This window comes from Carassius carassius, chromosome 6, assembly GCF_963082965.1.
Source record: "Carassius carassius chromosome 6, fCarCar2.1, whole genome shotgun sequence".
Lineage (NCBI taxonomy): Eukaryota > Metazoa > Chordata > Actinopteri > Cypriniformes > Cyprinidae > Carassius > Carassius carassius.
In genome coordinates this window covers 5,704,953-5,724,250 of record NC_081760.1, presented here as the reverse complement: position 1 = coordinate 5,724,250, position 19,298 = coordinate 5,704,953, and the positions used below count along the sequence as shown (strand labels likewise).

At 36.0% G+C, this 19,298-nt stretch overlaps 1 protein-coding gene across 1 annotated transcript in view; it reads left to right on the top strand.

Annotated features, from left to right (window-relative positions):
* Positions 1 to 507: 507 nt before the first annotated feature.
* LOC132142281 (ankyrin-2-like) overlaps positions 508 to 19,298 on the top strand; it is a 54,272-nt gene continuing 35,481 nt past the window's right edge. Inside the window, exons 1-2 of the mRNA XM_059552035.1 lie at positions 508 to 987; positions 18,275 to 18,376. Of these exons, the coding sequence (XP_059408018.1) occupies positions 865 to 987; positions 18,275 to 18,376 (225 nt within the window). The 5' untranslated portion in view covers positions 508 to 864. The remainder of the gene's footprint in view (positions 988 to 18,274; positions 18,377 to 19,298) is intronic.

Genomic DNA, 19,298 nt, shown 5'->3' with positions numbered 1-19,298 from the left:
GTACTACAGCAGAATATTCAGATGGAAAAAAATTGTAATATGAGACTTTTTGTAATGCCAAGAAAGTCAATACATTGACATTACATACTCAGATAGAAAGATAGATAATACACATAGGAGATGCTGAGACTTATTGTTCATTTATTCCGGTGAAAATATATATTTTGTAAATCTATTTTTAGTCTATTTGGCTGGAAAGCTCTTTCAGGGATACTTTATGTTTATGATTCATTTAACAATGTTTTATGGCAACTTGCTATTTGGGGTAAGTTGTCACAATGAAAACCTGCTATTAAATAGGAATAAAGGAGCTGATTAGTTAGCGCTCATATAAAATCTAGCAAAAAGCAGTCATAAAAAACATTATTTTAGTTGTGATTTACCTTTGGGTTTACTATATATTCAAAAATCCAAGCTATTTAATCGATTTTGATTTTGCCTCGTCACTACCTCCAAGTGGAGGTTTGGCTTATGGAGGAGGGGAGAGAGAGATAGAGAGAGGAGCACGGGAGGCGGCTACTAAACACAGCGATGAGAACACCGCTCATATTGCGCCTTTCTTACACCATCCTATATTTATCTCTGACTTATCGTTAGTAAGCCTCATTCATTCTCCATCTCGGTCAGTGTTTCAGCACCGCAACATCGGATCCTGTGCATGTGAGCAGCAGGAGTGCCGCAGGACACCGGGCGTGAGACCAGCACCGCACCGTCACGCCACAGGACGTGCGTCTGTCTCACTCTCGAATACTACATCAACATGTGTCAGAGCTTCAGCCTTGTCATCTGAGGCCGGGTCTCGACAACCGCAGTATCGGGACTGCCAGATTCGGTGTCGTGGACATCATCACGCGCTGAGCCTGAATGTCAAAAAGCTCGGCAGAAAGTCAGAGCAGGGGCGGCTCCGTCCGAGACGTGAGGATGGCCTCATCCAACAATACCTCGCCCGATGATAGCTCTCCACCCCACCAGAACCGCATCCGCCAGGTCAGTGTGTGAGTGTGCAAACTGATAGAAGCATTCCGCTTTCTGATGTTCAGTGTGTGTGGGCGAGCGTGACACCCGTGTTTCGCGGTGTTGTGGTCAATGATGCGGAGGATGAGGCGTTGTCCTGGTTACCGAATCTGTCCAAGCCATCAGTATCGCAATGTTTCATTTCATCGTAGCAGCGTTGTTTATGTAAATACATGAACACGTTGAGGCAGATCTTTCTATCTATCTATCTATCTATCTATCTATCTATCTATCTATCTATCTATCTATCTATCTATCTATCTATCTATCTATCTGGCTATCTGTCTGGCTATCTGTCTGTCTGTCTATCTCTGAAAATTCTGATAGATTTACTGAAATGTTATTTTAGTTGTAATTGTAAAAACTGAATTGCTGTAAAAAATGTACTAACAACCAAAGTTTATCATAACAAGCCTATCCATAAACTATAGCCAGTATTCATGTTTATTATATTATACAATAACTTTTTGTTTCACTGTAAGGTAGTTTATAAGATTATTTTTTTTATTTATTATTATTTTACTTGCAAAATGTTTTATTTTAATTATAATGTAAATATTAAACATACATTTAAATTCATACTTCCGCAAACTATGTATTTGGTTTATTGTGAGCTGAAAGGATTTTGTAGTTTTTACATAGTTTTCCCATGTATATACTGCAGTCTCTTTTCGTCTTGGTCCAGCATCTACGTGATGCTGTAGTGACCGTGCGTGTTGACTGCCAGTGAGGTTTCATACCTGACACACTGCACAGTTAAAGCTGAACTGTTTTGATCCTTAGGTGCAATTCTGGAATGTTTCCCAAGTATCACGCATGAGATTCAGTTTATCAACTGTGATGTTTTTATGCATGAAATCACAGCTGATGACCCTGCAGAGCTTGTTAAATAAATACAAATAAAAATGATCCAAACAGTGTTTTTTTTTCTATCACACCCTCTTAAGAGCCCTACAATAACAAGCTTAGCCTCACTCACCCTGCCCTTCTGCTTATTTACAATCTCATAAGCCAGTTCATCAATAAAAACCAGCCATAAATAAGTGATGGACTGGCTGAGTCATGTAGGGCATTAGCTTGTCTGCATGGATGCATAGATGCCCTTCTGTGTCATTCAAAGCTGTAGCCTGTGTGATTTGTTGCTCTGAGCTTTCCAAAAGATATTTTCCACCCTATTTTCTTTATTATTTAACTTTTAGAGCTGTCAAGGCTTAGTGCATCTTGGGTTTTTCTTCATGGTCTGTTGAACTACTCTAGGTCTAAATTCGCCTTTCATATCTCCATTCTGATGTATCCTAAATCAGTCTTCGCACTGCATCATGGCTGCACCCTGTGCCAAGTGCTCTTGTCAGATTCAGCTGGTATGAATTAAAAGGTTCAGCCTTGACAATGCTTTGCATAGCTCTTGTATCAATTCTGAGTTTATATCCTACAATTCAGACTTTTTTCTCAGAAATAAACTCAGAATTGTTGGATACCTTTTTTTTTTATTCCTTAGTGGAAATGAGCCTCCATATTACACAGATCTTCATCTTAAGAAAAACAAAATGCTTAATTGCAAAAAAGGGCCTAATATTAAATAATTTTTCCACAAAATAAGTAATAAATTTTCAAATAATGTATGTATCAACTTTAATGCACTTATCAAAATAAGAGCAGTCAAATTTTAAGTGTTAATGACAATAAGTATTAAAAATATATAATTTAACTTAGAATCGGCAAAGGACTGGAAAAACACATTCAAATACTCAATATACTTTATTTAGTTTGTATGTTTGTTTTTATCCCTGCAAAATCTGTAATTTTTCTGGTGATTAATGGATAATACAAGACTTCTCCACCTTACAAATGGTTGTAGAAAGCAAAAATGCTGCAAAATGCACAAAATACATTTATGTGTTAATTTGAGGAGAATTAGCACCCCAAAATTAGTAAGAAAAAACAAGTATTGGATTTCACTCCGCAAATGATACAGGGCAGTGTTATAGATTAAACTGTATATGAGCAGCTTAAATAAAAAATATCATGTTACCTCATATGCTGAAAGACTGGGCAGAACTCTTTCTAAAGCTATTTCCTGTCAAAATACACTAATGCAGTTTCATATTGGGTCCTGAGTTATCGTATGAGAGAGTGCTGTCTTGGTTTCTCTGGGAAATTAGATTCCAGTAATGGACCAAGCACTGCAGGCGTATAAACAGGCGTCATTTTATTGCATGAATACCATATACTGGCACTCCTAAAATCTTTGTTCACTGACTAAAACAACATTCGTTGTTGTTTCAAGTCTAACAACAGAGCCAATACATATTATAAATGCAGTGAAATTTTTGTTTGGATGTTATTACAGCAGTCAATTTAGGAAGTAATATTGCATAGTCTAATTCGATTAAACTACAAATTCTGTGCACTAACTTCTTGAGAGGGATGAATGGAGGTATAGAGAGGGGTGGTCCGCTGTTTCATGGGAGTAGGCAGGTGCTAGAAAGTTCCTTTGATTCTTTGATTGGTGGAGATTTTTAGAATCTTTGTCAATGTATTTTTCAATAGTAATTCTACTGTTTATACAGGCTATGGGTTCAACAATAAATCATCAATTAACAACCTTACAGGTTGGTCTTTAAAGGTTTAAAATCAATTTAAATGTTAAAATCAATTATTAAAAATCAATTACTTTCAGAATTCCCCGATAGGCTTTTTGAAATGTTAAGGGACTGGCCACAGTTCAGTTGTTTTTCTGTGCTGTTCAGGGGCAGGTTTATCTGAAATGGTTGATACCAATTATATACTGTAGATAGCATATATTCAAGTAATTGCAAAGCAATGTCAATTTTCAAATGGCTGTTCAGAAAAAAAAGAGTGAAGACTCTGGAGACTTTGTAAACAGAATGTTCGCTTAAAAAATAACTAAAAACACTAAAGCTTGATCATTTCAGACATTCTTGTTCATGTATCTAGTTTACATGGCACTAAGTGTAATCAAATTTGGAGAAATTCCTCGAAAGTGTTCCTTGCAGGGTTGTAGTTAACTAAATATAGGCAAGATTTCTCGTTTTCTTTTAGTTTACCTTGATGTACTAAAATAACAAAACAAAAATTACAATTCAAATTAAAAATTTCCGTGTGTAATATGCATCAGGTGGTCACTGACCATACTGTGGGTGGTCTAATAACATGAAACATTAGCAGTATGTATTTATGTAAAATTGATTTGAAAACTGTTTAAAGATTTAGATTCAAGAGGAATTAGAATTTCTTGTATTAACTGAAGAATATAATGCGTGTCTGGTGTTGAAAGGACTCCACCCTTTTCAATCAATCATACTGCATTAGCTTAAGGCTAATAGATGCTCTATAACTCTGCAGCCCCTTCAATTTCTCATCCAAAGTAAGTAATAGTCTTTTTTTACAGAGTAGAATTATCAGTCTGGCTCAATATTTTTTTGAAGTTTTCTCATTAATATATCACCAAGTTGCCAACATTCTGCTGTTTCCTGTGTGAATTCATGTATTATACTTAATAATTTATAGCACTACTTTCAGCTATGATTCATTTATAACCAAAGCTATCTGGACAGGTGCTATGCAATGTTACAATGGCTTGCCATTTCAGTTCATCATTTCTTTCTTGTCATCTATTTGTCCACAATTCACTTACTCAGTCTTTCTCTCTCTTCTCCTTGTGTGGGAAGTATGATGATGTTCAGGAAGGAGACTGTAATGGAGCAGAAGGTTTTTATTGAATTACACATCTGCATGCTGTTGCATTGTGGGTAGTGGGTGCCAGGCCTGGCTTGCCCTCTGAGGACTGTTTCTATAGCAACCTCCCTGTCCAGCACTGTCTTCACAAAACTTAAAACTGTGATCATCCATTATCATCATTGCCCATATTATGATTTCATTTCATTTATGATTTAAGTCCTTTAAGGTGCACCAAGCGATTTCTGAGAAACTGCTGATATTTGATTTCACCAAAATAAACACGCCCCTACCCAAAAGTGTTTTTCTAATAATTGTATTTATTTCATTATATTCAAGTAGGATATATAGGATATATGCACAGGGTTTGACCCCTGCCTGTTGTGACCACGTTTCTGTCCAATAAAAGCTTGCATGTGGATTCGCACGTCTCACCTCTCATCAGCTCCCACGTTACAGTAATGCTGAAAAATGTCAAAACATTAGCTGGTATTTTGATTATAACAATGTAACTAATAGATATCACCACACTTACCCAGCTGATTAACCAAATTACATTAAGTATTTCTGTTGTATTACAGGTTTAATGAAATGCTATGTTAAATATGCAAGGGAGATATAATCTGATTAAATATCCACTAATTTCAATGCATTTCCAGAAAAGAAATGTTTTTCATTTTGTTGGCATATTAGAATTAAAGGTTTTTATTGTGGGGATTTTGGGCATGTCTTTTTATTACTCCATAAATCAGAAAATACTGTCAAAAGCCAGAAAAAGTAACATAAAACAAGCGAATGATATATGGTGCATGAATGTGGAGATTTCTGTCTCAGTGCATAAGAAAAAAAACTCATTAGAAAAAAAGAGCAAGAGCAAAATAGATCAAAATTAACTAGTACTGAAAAAAATACATAGCTTTGCCTGTAGTGCCTTGTCTTTATCCACTTTTTTATTTAGGGGTGAGGGTAAGAGTTACATGGAAATGCATCTCATGCTTTAAAATATTTATGAAACACTAATCAGGACTTCCCGCAAGAATTGAAAATGGATCAATGACGGCTTGAGGACGAGTGAAAAACAGATGGTGGATGGATTAGGAACAATTTGAAAGATGTGGTGGATGCATTAAGGCACTGGTCCATGAGAAGTAATGGTTGCCTCTTAGTAGAAATTTCAAATGGTTTCTAAATCCTTGGCAGGATGGATGAACCAACAGACATGATGCTTTAGTCTTAAGGTCAGTTTGTGTGTAAAAGTGATGGAAATACACTGTGCACATATAAAGCCAAATATGGTTCAGCTCACCTCACACACCCTAACAGATGGAAAGCGTCCCAAGAATTATGTGTCTGCCAAAGTAATGTCCTGTGCTGTGTGCTACTTGAAAGCATCTGTAAGGAGAGGGCAGACAGAATGGCTCATCACACAATAGCCTGCCCTTCCCAGAGAGCTAATTGAGTAGAGTGTGTTTACGGAGGCTTCCTGATGCTCTGATGTGATTGCTGTCCTGTCTGCTGTCTGCATACTTTTATTGATCCATCCTTCTCTCTTTCTCTTTCCTTCTCAGTCTCTTTTTATCAGTTCTTCAGTACTCACCTTCACTTTCATTTTACCTCTCAGGTACATCTTTCAGTGATGCTGAATTATTATTTTCTCATTATCAGGCAGAATTAAGTTGGTAAAGCATGTCACATGGTGTTGAAGTCACATGATTAATTATTTATCAGTTGTTTTAGGGAGTGGCTCTTTTCACTACACAATAGATCTGATGCTTTAGCAACCGTCTCACACGACTGCAGAACATTTCCTCTGCATCCAAATCACATTATAACAGTTCTATACATCTTGAAAATTCAGTCATTTAAAATCTTAATACCTGATGTATAGAAAATTGAGATTTGTTTCCTTACATCTTTAAAATGGCATATATAAATGCTGTAATTAAAATCAAATGGTGACCCATACTCAGATTCTGCATTTAACCCATCCAAAGTGCCCACACACAGAGCATTGAACACACACAAACCCAGAGCAGTGGGCAGCCATTTATGCTGCGGCACCCAGGGAGCAGTTGGGGGTTCAGTGCCTTGCTCAAGAGCACCTAAGTCGTGGTATTGCCGACCCGAGATTCGAACCCACAACCCTAGGGTTAGGAGTCAAACTCTCTAACCACTAGGCCACAACTTCCCCAAAATCTGAATGTCCTTAATGAATGTCCTTAATGCATCTCTGGAATGTAAAAAAAAAAAAAATATATATATATATATATATATATATGGTGCTGCTGTAAGAAACAGTCATGCAACATGCAAGTCAAGTCCACCAAGAAACACCTGATTCGAAAGAAATAGCCTAAACTAAACCTGGACCAGCAAAGCGAATGAGACAGAGGCCCTAACTGGGAACTAGCAACTTCAAATCGAATTAGAGTGCATTAAGTTAGATATCTTCTAGTCACATTCATTTTCATTGCATGTGTCCTTCCTTTTCTCCAGAGTACATGCAGAATCAAATGAGCTGGGCTAAGAATAAGAAGCTTCTGGATTCAGAGTCACCAGGCTTACTTTAAATTAGATTTCTTTAAATGTGTTTTCTTTTCTTGCAGGCACTCTGAGCTCATTTAAGATGATTCAGACTCTAAAGCAGTGAGTGAATGGATTCATCATCATGTTCTGTGTGCTGTTGGTGTAGATAACAAAGTCATATCATACAGCAGGATGAGAAGATGCAGAAGAATGTAGTTCCTTTATTTTGGTATGTAGGTGCAAGCATCAAAATGGCCTATATTAAAAAGAAAACTGATGAAAAACATGATATATATTTATCTATATAATATAATTCTTTTAACATTTTTACACATGCACACATATGCACCAAATATTTAACTATTATCATTTTGAATTAAATTATATGTATTTTTTTAATTTCACTGTTCCTGCTTGCTCAAAAGGTGTGGTAATGCCAAAAAAGACAACAAATGTGTCAGTGATAGGACAGATATTGTATGTTCAAATAACATGTACTTGAAGAGCATAGTGTTGTTTTGAGCAAAGTGAATTTTGCAAGGGTGTTGTCTAGAGTGCATCTTCATTTGTCTTTCTCACTCTCTTGTTTCTGTGATGACACTCCTTCCTTCATCTCTCGCCGTTTATGCAGCTTTCTCTCGATCTTTCTCAGTGACTGTCCTCTTTCTTTCTCCACACATTTGTCAGTGTGTGTTTGGGTGTGGTCTCTACTGATCTGAATGAAGTCTGTGATAACTGATATATGTATTTCTACAGTGACATTTAAAAGCTAGAGAGAGGTTTCAGCCCAATGTCTTGATCATGTAATGATGAAATGAAGCAAATTCTCTAGAAGTAGGAATTTATAGGCCTGTGTATGTTCATAAGGAAGACGTGGGACTGATTCACTGTCAGCTTCATGAAATTTAAACTTGTGAGCGAGAGAAGGAAAGAAAGCACAGGCTTGCTGTCTTGTCTATGGGGCTGTAGTTAATATGGTGTAAAGTGTGAGCTTTTCCAAGGTCGTACAAATGCAAAGGGGATCCACAATAAATCTTGTAGAATGTTGTTGTTGCATCCAGTACAAAGAAATGTATTACCAACTAAATGAAAAAGATACACTCTTAGAAATTTATTTGCAAAAATTTTACTTTTAAGGGTACAACAGAATGTCACTGGGATGGTACCCTCGAAAGGGACACCTTTTTTTTTTTTTTTTTTTTTTACCTCTAAAGGATTCATAAAATTTTTGCACTTTTTTTCATGTGTAAACATGACTAGAGAAAAGAGAACTGTGTTGAGATAAATGCTGAGAAATATTTAGCACATCTTCATTGTGGTAATATTAGTAGAAAATAATTTCCTGTCAACTGTTAGGCTACTAAGGAATCTACTGAATTACATTGAGAGGCTGAGCTTGTTATAAAGCATTGTGGGATTGCATCATGCACAAAGGTTATTTGTGTAAGAGTTGCTGTCTCTGTTTTTTACCAAAATAGATGTTTTTGGAGGCAGCATAATTTGTTGGCTACAGTTTCAGACATTGGGATTGAGGCTAAATGATGCCAAAAATGCTGGCAGGTAGCTCACTAAGGTTTGACACTGTGCCAGGTGTTTGTAAACAGCTGTGTGTGTGTGTGTGTGTCAGTCTTTATTGAGTCTTTAAAATTTTTATTTGTTTACACCATGCTTTTAAATTGGGGTGTAAGGCCTATTTGTGACCATATTTGCATTAGCCAGTATAAATGGTTTTGTTAAACTTTTATTAGTTTTGTTGAAAGCGGATAATATAAAGGTATTAAATATAATATATGATCATATAAATACTGTAGTATAATGTTTATTTTTGCTGATTTTCAGAGTAATGTACTAAACAGTCTACTGTTTATTTGGGTCTACACACTACAGTTCAAAAGTTTGGGTCTGTGAGATTTTTATTTATTTATGTTTTTAAAAGAAGTCTCTTATGTTCACCTATTATTTGATAAAAAATACAGTACAAATAGTAATATTGTGAAATATTATTACAATTTAAAAGAACAATTTTCTATTTTATCATATTTTAAAATGTACTTTATTCTTGAGTTTTCAGCATCACAACTGCATTCTTATATAGTGATTTCTCAAGACACGTTTATTATCATCATAGTTGAAAAAATGAAAAGCATAGTTGAAAGCGTTTATTTGAAATAGTAATCTTTTTAAATTAACAATTAAATTAACAGCTAATGTTTTGATTTAATCTGCACCATGTATAATGGTGTTTTAGTGTAAATAGCTTTTTTCCCCTTTAAAATAGCAGACATTACATTGTTATCGGTCATAACTTAATAACTACTGTCTATCTGCCAAATATTTAAATATTGCTGCATTCCTGCTTCTACATCTAGTGTATTAGAGTCATGGATTTGTGCAGAGAAACAGGATTGAGTGTTGACTGTGAGTGAGCTTTTATGAAAGATCGATGTGTTGACTAATGCCTTAATAACAAACACCGTAAGAGCTTCAAGACTGAATAGGTTTTAGATGATGTGAGTGGAAAAGTGCAGACTCAGCTATGACTGTATACATCTACACAAAATTAACACCCGTAAACTTCTCTTATATTTGATTTGAATCATAGATATGTTTTCTACAAAGCTACATCCATCTTCTCAAATGGTCATTACAATGTTAGCAGTAGAAATACAGTGGTGATATATCATCCCTGTAATACGAATACCGTACATATCTTAAAAACAAAACCTTTTTTTGGCATCAGAAGATCATTTCATGAAGATCATTTAACATTCATGGAAGCTTTCCATTGCAAAGGTGGTAAAAAAAAGTTATTTTCACTCACTGAAGGGTTCTTTTGGGAAACAAAAAAAGGTTCTTCTATGAAACTTTATTTTTAATTCACTTTGGATGAAAATCATCTGTGAAATTGCTACTTAGTACTTACGTACACATATTAAAAGCTCTTATTGTTTTTAGCACAAGCCCCTGACACAGCACAATTTGCCAGCCTTAGCAGCTGTGATGGGTGAAACATAAGCATCCTGAATGAATAATGATGTTCAGTAAGAGACGATGATAACTTGTATTCCCCTGCGAGCATTGCTCTCTGCACGCAGACATTTGAGACCTGGCGCCTCTACATCTGCTCATGTTTACCACTGTATTGATCCTGTCCTCTGCTTGTCCATTTATCAGAATGACAAGACCTTTTTAAGCTCGAATGAACCATATGTCAAACATCTCTCTTGCGGTGTGGTGTTTTTAACATATTTACAGCAGGTTTACAGCATGATCTTTTATCTGCTACATCGTGAGGTCATACTTAGGGAGTCACAAATACAACTGCATAGCAATATCCTGCATGGCAATTGGCAACCAATCACAATTCCCTAGCATTGTGGGAAAAACATTTGATTTAGATTCAGTAGGGTGTGTGTTTAACACTGAAATTGTGATCTGGCTGACTGTATAACCTCCAATAAGCCAGTTGAAGGAACTTGATTGATGGTCCATCTTTGCTGTGATTTTTACAGTGTGAGTCAGTGTCTTGGTTTTCGTTACATAGCTCTTGCTCTACTCTGGAGACTATCAGTTGTTATAAAGGATCAATGTTTTATAGATTCTTTTTCTGTATCTGAACAGGTTGTTAGTTGCTTTTACATGTGAAGAAATAACATTAGATGCAGCGCTTGTTAAAGAAGAGATTACCTTACTGTATTGTAGCACCATCTGTAGTAAAAAAAAAAAAAAGTTTTGATTCATATTAAATATATATATATAAGCATGATGGCATGGCACTTTCCATAAACAGAGTTGCAAACAGGTCTTGCATTACAGAATTGCTACCACAATTTAGGACATGTTTATTACCTAAAATCAGGGTTAATTGCAATTTTTAATTCAATTATAGGTGGATTAATATATATTAATGCTAAATGTATAGCGTGTTTGTGTGAGATAATGTTAATTATACAGATTATACCTAAATTATGATGTTCTATTATTTTAATTGTTGGATATACATTTGAAGAGTAATGGGACAACAGTTTGTACCCTATTTATGAAAAGTTTCAAATCTTCTTTGTTTTATTATAGCTAATAAAGTGGTGTCAATGGTTTCAGCTGTTCCTACTATATTTTCAGAGATCTTAGAGTCAGTGCTTGTCTTGTATGTCTTACACTTGCTTCAAGGACTCACGCAGAGGAAGATGTTTGGATCTCTTCTAGTGTGCAGTTTAACCACCAGGTGTCAGTGTGCTGATATCTAATTTGCTGAGGTGTAGTTATTTTTGTAGGCCAAAAGGTGGTGTAGAAGTATCTTGACAGAGACAAAAGGGATGTATCTTTGGCAGTTTAGTGTAGCGTTTAGTCTGTGTGGTACTACAAATGTCCCCACAAGTATAGTGAGTGATACCAGTAAATTATGACCTTGTGAGGATTTTTTTTGTTTTGGTCCCCATGAGGAAAACAGCTTATAAATCATACAAAAAAAAAAAAAATTAGGAGTAGGGTTACGCTAAGGTGATAGAAAATACAGTTTGTACAGTATAAAAATCATTATGTCTTTGGCATGACTCTATAAAATATGGAAACCAGTGTGTGTGTACAGATTCATCTGAAAATGTCCTCACTAACTGGATCATATTGAAGATTGACTTGTAAGGTCAGCTGAAGTGTTCTTTGGTAATACAGTGACATTTGTAAGTGTTTTTTGTAAGTAATTTATAAGTGAGAAAAGTAAGACTGAAAGTCAAATCTAGCCACATCAAATTGAGAATACCTCACCTGACTAAAGAAGACATGATTTAAAAAATCACATCTCATAATATTTGCAAATATATTTACAAAATTGCACATGCAAATCCAACAATAAACGAACAAATTCATGAACTTTAAATTTTTGACATGTAAAAAGATTAATACCATATTTCACTATTTAATAATACTGTATTATATATAACATTTGTAAATATATGAACATTGTATATTGTGTATTTAGGTCATATTTTGAATTTTGAAATAGGTTATGTATTTGTGAATTGGATTTTGTGTACATATTTACAACTGTTTAAAAAATTGGTGTCGGCAAGATTTTTTTATGTTTTTGAAAGAACTCTCTAATGCTTTCCAAGGCTGCATTTATTTGATCAAAAATAAGTTAAAACAGTAATATTGTTAAATATTATTATAATGTAAATGCACTTTATTGTTGTTATCAATGCTGAAAACAATTGTGCTTATTGTGTTACTAAGCTTTCAGGTTTCTTCGATAGAAAGAACAGCATTTATTTGAGATAGAACACTTTTGTAATCTTTACTGTCACTTTTGAGCAATTGAATGCATCCTTGCTGAATAAAAGTAAATAAAAAAGCCCTAAACTTAAAACAGACACATGGTTATTTTCAGAATGCACTGATGCTTTGAGACTTAGAGACAGCTTAAGTGTGATCCTTACTAAGAAATAGTTATAGACTCCTTTCTCTATAGCATCTGCAGTAGTCATTTAACAGATACCTTTAAATCCAAGAGGATTGTACAATCCCACTGGATCATCTTGCAGGTTTAAGTGCCTTTTTGAACCAGCATTGACCCAGCAACTCTCTTATTATTAGCCCTGGGCATTTACCACAGTACACCACCCCACAAGGTCAGGTCTATGACTGCAGCAGCTGTGTGTTAGAGCGTATCATTCTCCTCCAGGTGGATTTGTATATGTGGCTTACCATTGCCCCAGTGGATTTATTCCCAGTGTTCCTGACGGCCTCCACTGTGGTCTTCCCTAAACTCCTCCCCAGCTCCAGTGTGCACGCAATGTGCCACAGGTGTCCTTGGTGTTTGCCACAATGTATTTATTAACAGTTTCATGTTTTTCTCCGAAACAATCACTTCGTTTTATTGTGTCTCTTCTCTTATACACTCACATTTTTGAAGTACACACATACATACATTCAATCCTGCAGCTGGAATATAGCTGAATGCCTCCACATCTGGACAGGCAGGTTGGCCCTCTTCCTCTCTCTCTCTCTCTCTCTGTCTCTCCCTCTCTCTCTGGTCCCCAGTTCACACATGGTGATATAAATTCAGATTCAGCGAGTAAGGCTTTTGTCTCTTCAGCCATCCAATGGACGGGAGTCACACTCAATGGGGGTAAAAAAGAGACAAACTGTTTACACTGAGGAGGGAGTTATTGAGAGTGAATTGTGGGACGACAGTGGCACAGAGCATCGATTATCGCCTTATTCAAAGGAGCCATTTGGGAAAAGCAGACCAAGGATGCCAACATTTGCTTTACATTAATATGAAAAACGTTATGGGACTATTCCATATCTGAAGCAATAGAGAGGTATCTGTGTATGGTTTTCTGTGGTTTGGCATTATGGCACACGCAGCAGCACACCTTAAAAAGGCACGGGAACTGGAACAACCTCCAGAGATAAAGGCTCTCGCCAAAGCAAGAGAGAGACGCAAAAGACACAGAGAGAGAGCAGAGCGCAAACGCAAGGTACCATTAACAACAGCACTTTTACCTCAAATTCATCCATGCCAGCTCAGATACAGCTGACCTACTGACTTATTGGGTGACATGTGTCTGTTTAAAGAATTTTGCAACCATTTAATGTCAAAATCTTCAGACAGCCCTAATTCTAGTTAAAATGGTCAGTTTCTTTTGTAATGTGTAAATGTAGCCTCTAGTAATCCAGTTGTTGTTCTACATATTTTATCCGTATTAATTCATTTTTGTGCTTTCAATGTTAGGCTAGCACATGTTAAGTAACTTTGATGAGAGTTTATCTCAGTCGCATTCACATGCACATAGGGTTCATTGAGGTCGGAGGATATGATGATGTCACACATTACAGCAATATCAGTCAAATTATGGGTGATTTGTAAAACTTTGTACTGCTCTGCTGCAGTTAATTTAACCTATGATTTCTTTCTAATGCGTACAAATATTAGAATTCAACACCCTAGTAAGACAACATAGCCATTACTTTTTCTTTTTTTTCAAAAGCACAGATACTGGAGGACGATTAGGAAATAGGATCATCCTGTATCCTGTATGCAAAATCTCATTGGTTACATATGTGATGACATAACCTTTGGATATAACTCATGTGCTTCAGTTTTGTTCTGGCAATCTGAAAATGCAAGTTTTGAAAATGTTTTACATTATTAAAGATTTTTTTCTTTTAGATCAAAATTATTCAAAGAATTATTTTTAATTTAAAATATGTCTTCCTGAGGAAAAATAATAAAGAAGTAGTGATGGGGAGATCGGGTTTTTTATTTATTTCATTCAGCAAAATGAATAAATGGTATTGGAGTCATTTCATTCATTTGTATGGGGTTAAAATGTATTTTATGTAGCCAAATTCCCCTTGCATGTTAACACCCAGTCTTTGATCATATTCAAATGCAGCCAAAAGTAAACTCAAATAATTAGTTTACTCCCAGAGTCTTTTGTTCATTCATCACTTGACAGACGCAATGAAAAAATAGTTTGTGAAAGACCCATCACTACTAAGAAGTGGTTGACAATGGTTGAAAAAGCAACAGCATTGAAGGAAGTAAAAGTGTTTGTTAGCACAGATGTGTTATAAAACAACATCTTCACCTAATGGGTTAAGCTGTGTGACCTTGGATGACCTGCTGCCATGGGCAGATGGGCAATTGGGCAAGTGCCCATGCAGGGCACCACATCCAAATAAATTTTATCTGGTAAGAGAAGTGATACATTCTCAAACATCTATAGCCATGACCTACACAGTATATAACCTTTCATCCGAATGTACCAAGTTCCCTGAATGTTTTGTTTTGAAAGTTTGGCCTTGATAACAGCTTGCATTCTTGCTGGCATTGTTTGTATGCACTTTTACACAGTCTCTGTTGTTATTGACATCCAAATAGTTGTTTTTGATTAAACTTTTGTGCTATCTGTCTTTGGTGGGGGGTGGAGGAGGGTAATGGGGTAATCTAGGTATCATTGATTAATCCGTTACTGCCTGCTGCATCCTATAACTACTTGACTGGCAGTGTCTAACTAACAGTCTTATAAGCAGGTTATTATAACTGAGATACACAAAGAGCTGAGAATGTTAATATAGAATAACAATTTGCATTTGTCAAATTTTCATGTATAATGTAATTTACATGTAAATGGTAACATTTGGATATTAATATTAATAAATGGAGACATTTCTGATGCATTAGTTAACTTACATTTTAATAGTATTTCATTCCCATGAATTGTATGAACTCGTAAAATACGTACGATTTGGCAAAAATAGTATTGTTCATTATTTATTTATTCATTTATTTATTTATTTATTTATTGCAGTATTTATTTTAAATAAAATAATTAGATATTGACTGAATCAAGTTAACATTCTTCAAAAAGGCAGCTGTACATGCACATTAACAGAGTTCACTATGTTTAGTTTTAAAGCATTATTATGATATGTTCTTTTCTGTTTAAACTCACTTGTCATTATTGCCCCATTAACTGTAAAACCCAGAGTATTTTGGTTAATGGGGGGCATGGCATTGATCAGGGCAGTCAATGGCAGGTCAATATGTCTGTAGTGGAAGTCAGCTTAATGCTGAATCATAGTCTGGTTAATGCGGACTGCCTCGGGACCAGAGATGACCCACAGACACTGATGCCATTCTGTCTAATTCACTGTAAGCATTGCTATAGCTTTTAAAACACGGTTATATTCCTCATGGATGATGAATTGGATTCATGTGGTGTTTTGCAAGAGATTTTACTGAATTCAATAGCTCTTTCATGTGATCTTCTACTATTTACATACTCCTGCAAATGAACTGCATTCTGAGGACAATAATTTATGGTATGACAACCAAGGGTTTTTGTAAATAACACCCTCTTCCTCTAGTGAAGACTTTTTGACTTCAGTTGTCCCATTGGATGCACATTCCTAGACCTCAGGAGGAAAAAGACAGGTTTCCCAGCTGCCTCTTCCCCATAAAGATTGCCCCTTGTTGGGCCTTGTTCTGTCACATAGCTGCCTGTGCCTGGAGGGGTTAAAAATAACCAGCCCGTGATGGGTTATTCGGACTGATATAGCAATGGGAGACACATTTGCGGCCGCAGTTGTCAGTCACGAAGCCAGGCGGGAAGAGAGACAAGACCGGAAAAGTGTAGGAGATAAGAGCCAAGGGGTCTATGCCAATACAGGACACAGATTCTCACAGAAGATGTGGGGCAGGGATCAGAGAGAGCACATAAGAGACAATGTCCACGACCTGAGGAGAAAGACATGAAAGTTTGGGGGATTTCACATTAGCTGTATAGATGCTCTGAAGCTGATAACTGAATAGGCTCCTGGGTACTACCTGAAGACCGAGGATAATGCAAACCCATAAAGCTAAGTGCATGTGAGTGAGTTGGAATCAATCTTCCGAGGAGCGTTTTGATGTTCAGGGGTTGGTTATCACTGGAAAAGGTAGAGCAAGGGTGGAAACTAACAAACGATCGAGACATTGATGTAAAGTGTAGCACCGTTTTTTGCAAAGGTTTGGGTCACTCTTTACAATGGGGAATGCGGCAATGTGTAAGGCATGTGGTTCAGATAAAGGCCTGCGGACCGTTGGAAGTGATCCATATCTGGACCGTTCCTACAGTTCTGTGGCACATACCATGGTAAGACAATTTTAATAATATCTAGGTTCAGTAGAGGATTGTTGAGGTAATTGTCCTGCTGAAAAGACCAGCATATGATGTGTTTGGAATGTTGGGATCATAATGCAGAACAATTTTCTGTTATTCTTTTTGTAACCACGGTGACCATGTTAACTGACCAGAAAGACCGTGTTACCTGACTAGCTTCACTAACTAAAGGCAACAACCTGGCTGTGTACTGGCCGAGCTGGTCTGACCAGCACCAAAACAGCACTTACCAACAAAAATTCTGGAAATTTAGGCTGATCTAAGCTGTTTGATATAGCCGGGTTACTTTTTGTTTACTTATTACCTTTCTATTTAGATGGGAGGAAATGTCATGAACCAGATCTGAACTTTGTTGCCCACATGAGCTGAAGGCAACTTCAGCAGCAAATATATAGAGTGTGTTTCCATTGGTTAGGTCTTTTTCAGATCCAACACGTGTTAAGATGTGACCTCTCAACCTCAGAAGGTTGCTGAGGTCAAGTCTTAAACATTTTGGTCAAATCTGTAACGACCTGACACATTAATGCTTCATTCTCCACATGACCTGAGACTGATCTGTTCATTAGCATCTTTAATTCCAGAGCTTTGCACTTATGTGCTTGTCAATTCTAATATATCTGTGTTTTAAATACATTTTGTGCAACTGTTGAAAGGTAACCAAAAAGTGCTGTCTTCCTTCTCTGTACTTGTACTGTCTTCCTGCTCTGTAGTGTTCATTATTCAGTACATTGAGGATTTTTGCATTGGTATTGCACATGCAGGTTATTGTCACCATTGTGACTAATTCCAAGGGCTTTAAAATGAATTGCTCTGTAATATTTCAAATCAACATGTGTTCACTGATTGATGCCAAATCTGAAATTTGATCTTAGCATTCATTTTCTTCTTAACATGGCAAGATAACCCATGCACACATGCGGATCTGTGTGTGTGTGTGTGTGTGTGTGTGTGTGTTTGATGACATGGGTATTACAACATAAACATTTTTTATGTGGACACTTCCTGTGTCCTTGTAAACCAGTAAATTCCTGGAGGGCCTCAGCTCTGCAGAGTTTAGCTCCAAACAACTCACACCTGCTTGGAAGTTTCTAGTAATCCTGCATTTGTTCTTCTTTAAGTTTGTTTAATTGGAAATTCATTGTAATTTCTAAACAAAAATAAAAATAAATAATATATATATATATATATATATATATATATATATATATATATATATATATATATATATATATATATATATATATATATATATATATATATATATATATATATATATATATATATATATATATATATATATATATATATTTACTAGAGCTGGCCTGAAGTGTCCTAATGTTTTTCCTGTTGTCTTATTTCTACAGTCGGACAGTAATACCAGCTTCCTAAGGGCGGCCAGGGCAGGTAATATTGAAAAGGTTTTGGATTTCCTCAAGAGCGGACAGGACATTGCCACATGCAATCAGGTAACTTTTTACATAAAACACTATGGATGCAATGAAATGAATGCAATGTTGTCTCATTGATTTCTCTTAACTTTAATTTACTATTTTATACTTTTGTTGCAATATAATTCAAAGGAATTCAACAGTTAGAAGTTTTGCACAGTTACATCTAAAGCAGTTTAGATGATGTGTTTAAATGCTTTTAATCTAATCTGTTAAGAGAAAATCTGTTGAGTAATACAGAATTTAAGTTTTTCCAGGAAACAGGTTGCCATACACTTCTTTCCATGTTCTGTCAACTCTGTGTTAGCGCCACTTTTTAGAAAGTCCTAGTAGATTGTGTTTTATGAGTGAAGGATAATCCTGATTATTAGAAATGTGTATGGTCTTTTGGTTTGCTTTTCTCAATTTTTGACCAGCTTGGCCAGAAATTGCATTGTGATGATGTTATAGGGAGCCATGGTAATTCCTGTCAGTAGCTGCATTGCCAGCATCATCAGTTCTCTGCCAGGCAGTTCTTTCTAGTACATCAAAGCCGTTTTACTCATGCGTGTCTCTGGCAGCTGTTCACACTCCCGACCTTCTGTAACTAAACCCTCCCGCTGTCACAGTACTGCTGTGTTCAACCATTCCTTACAAATTATCCCTGGCATAACAATGCACTGAAATCACCAAATATATTAATGGTAACTGATCTTTAATCTTAAAATGTGTGAAGTCAATATTAAACTGGTCTTTTTTTAAATCAAACAGTAGTGAAATGCACGCATTCATGTCAATAAGAAATATAATATTTCCTTATCTAGTCAGATACTGTATACACTATCAGAAACAAGGTACAAAACTGTCAGTGGTGTGGGGTACTAATATGTACACTTTATGTACTGATATGTAATTTTAAAATACTAATATGTACCTTTAATGTATTAATGTGTACCATTTA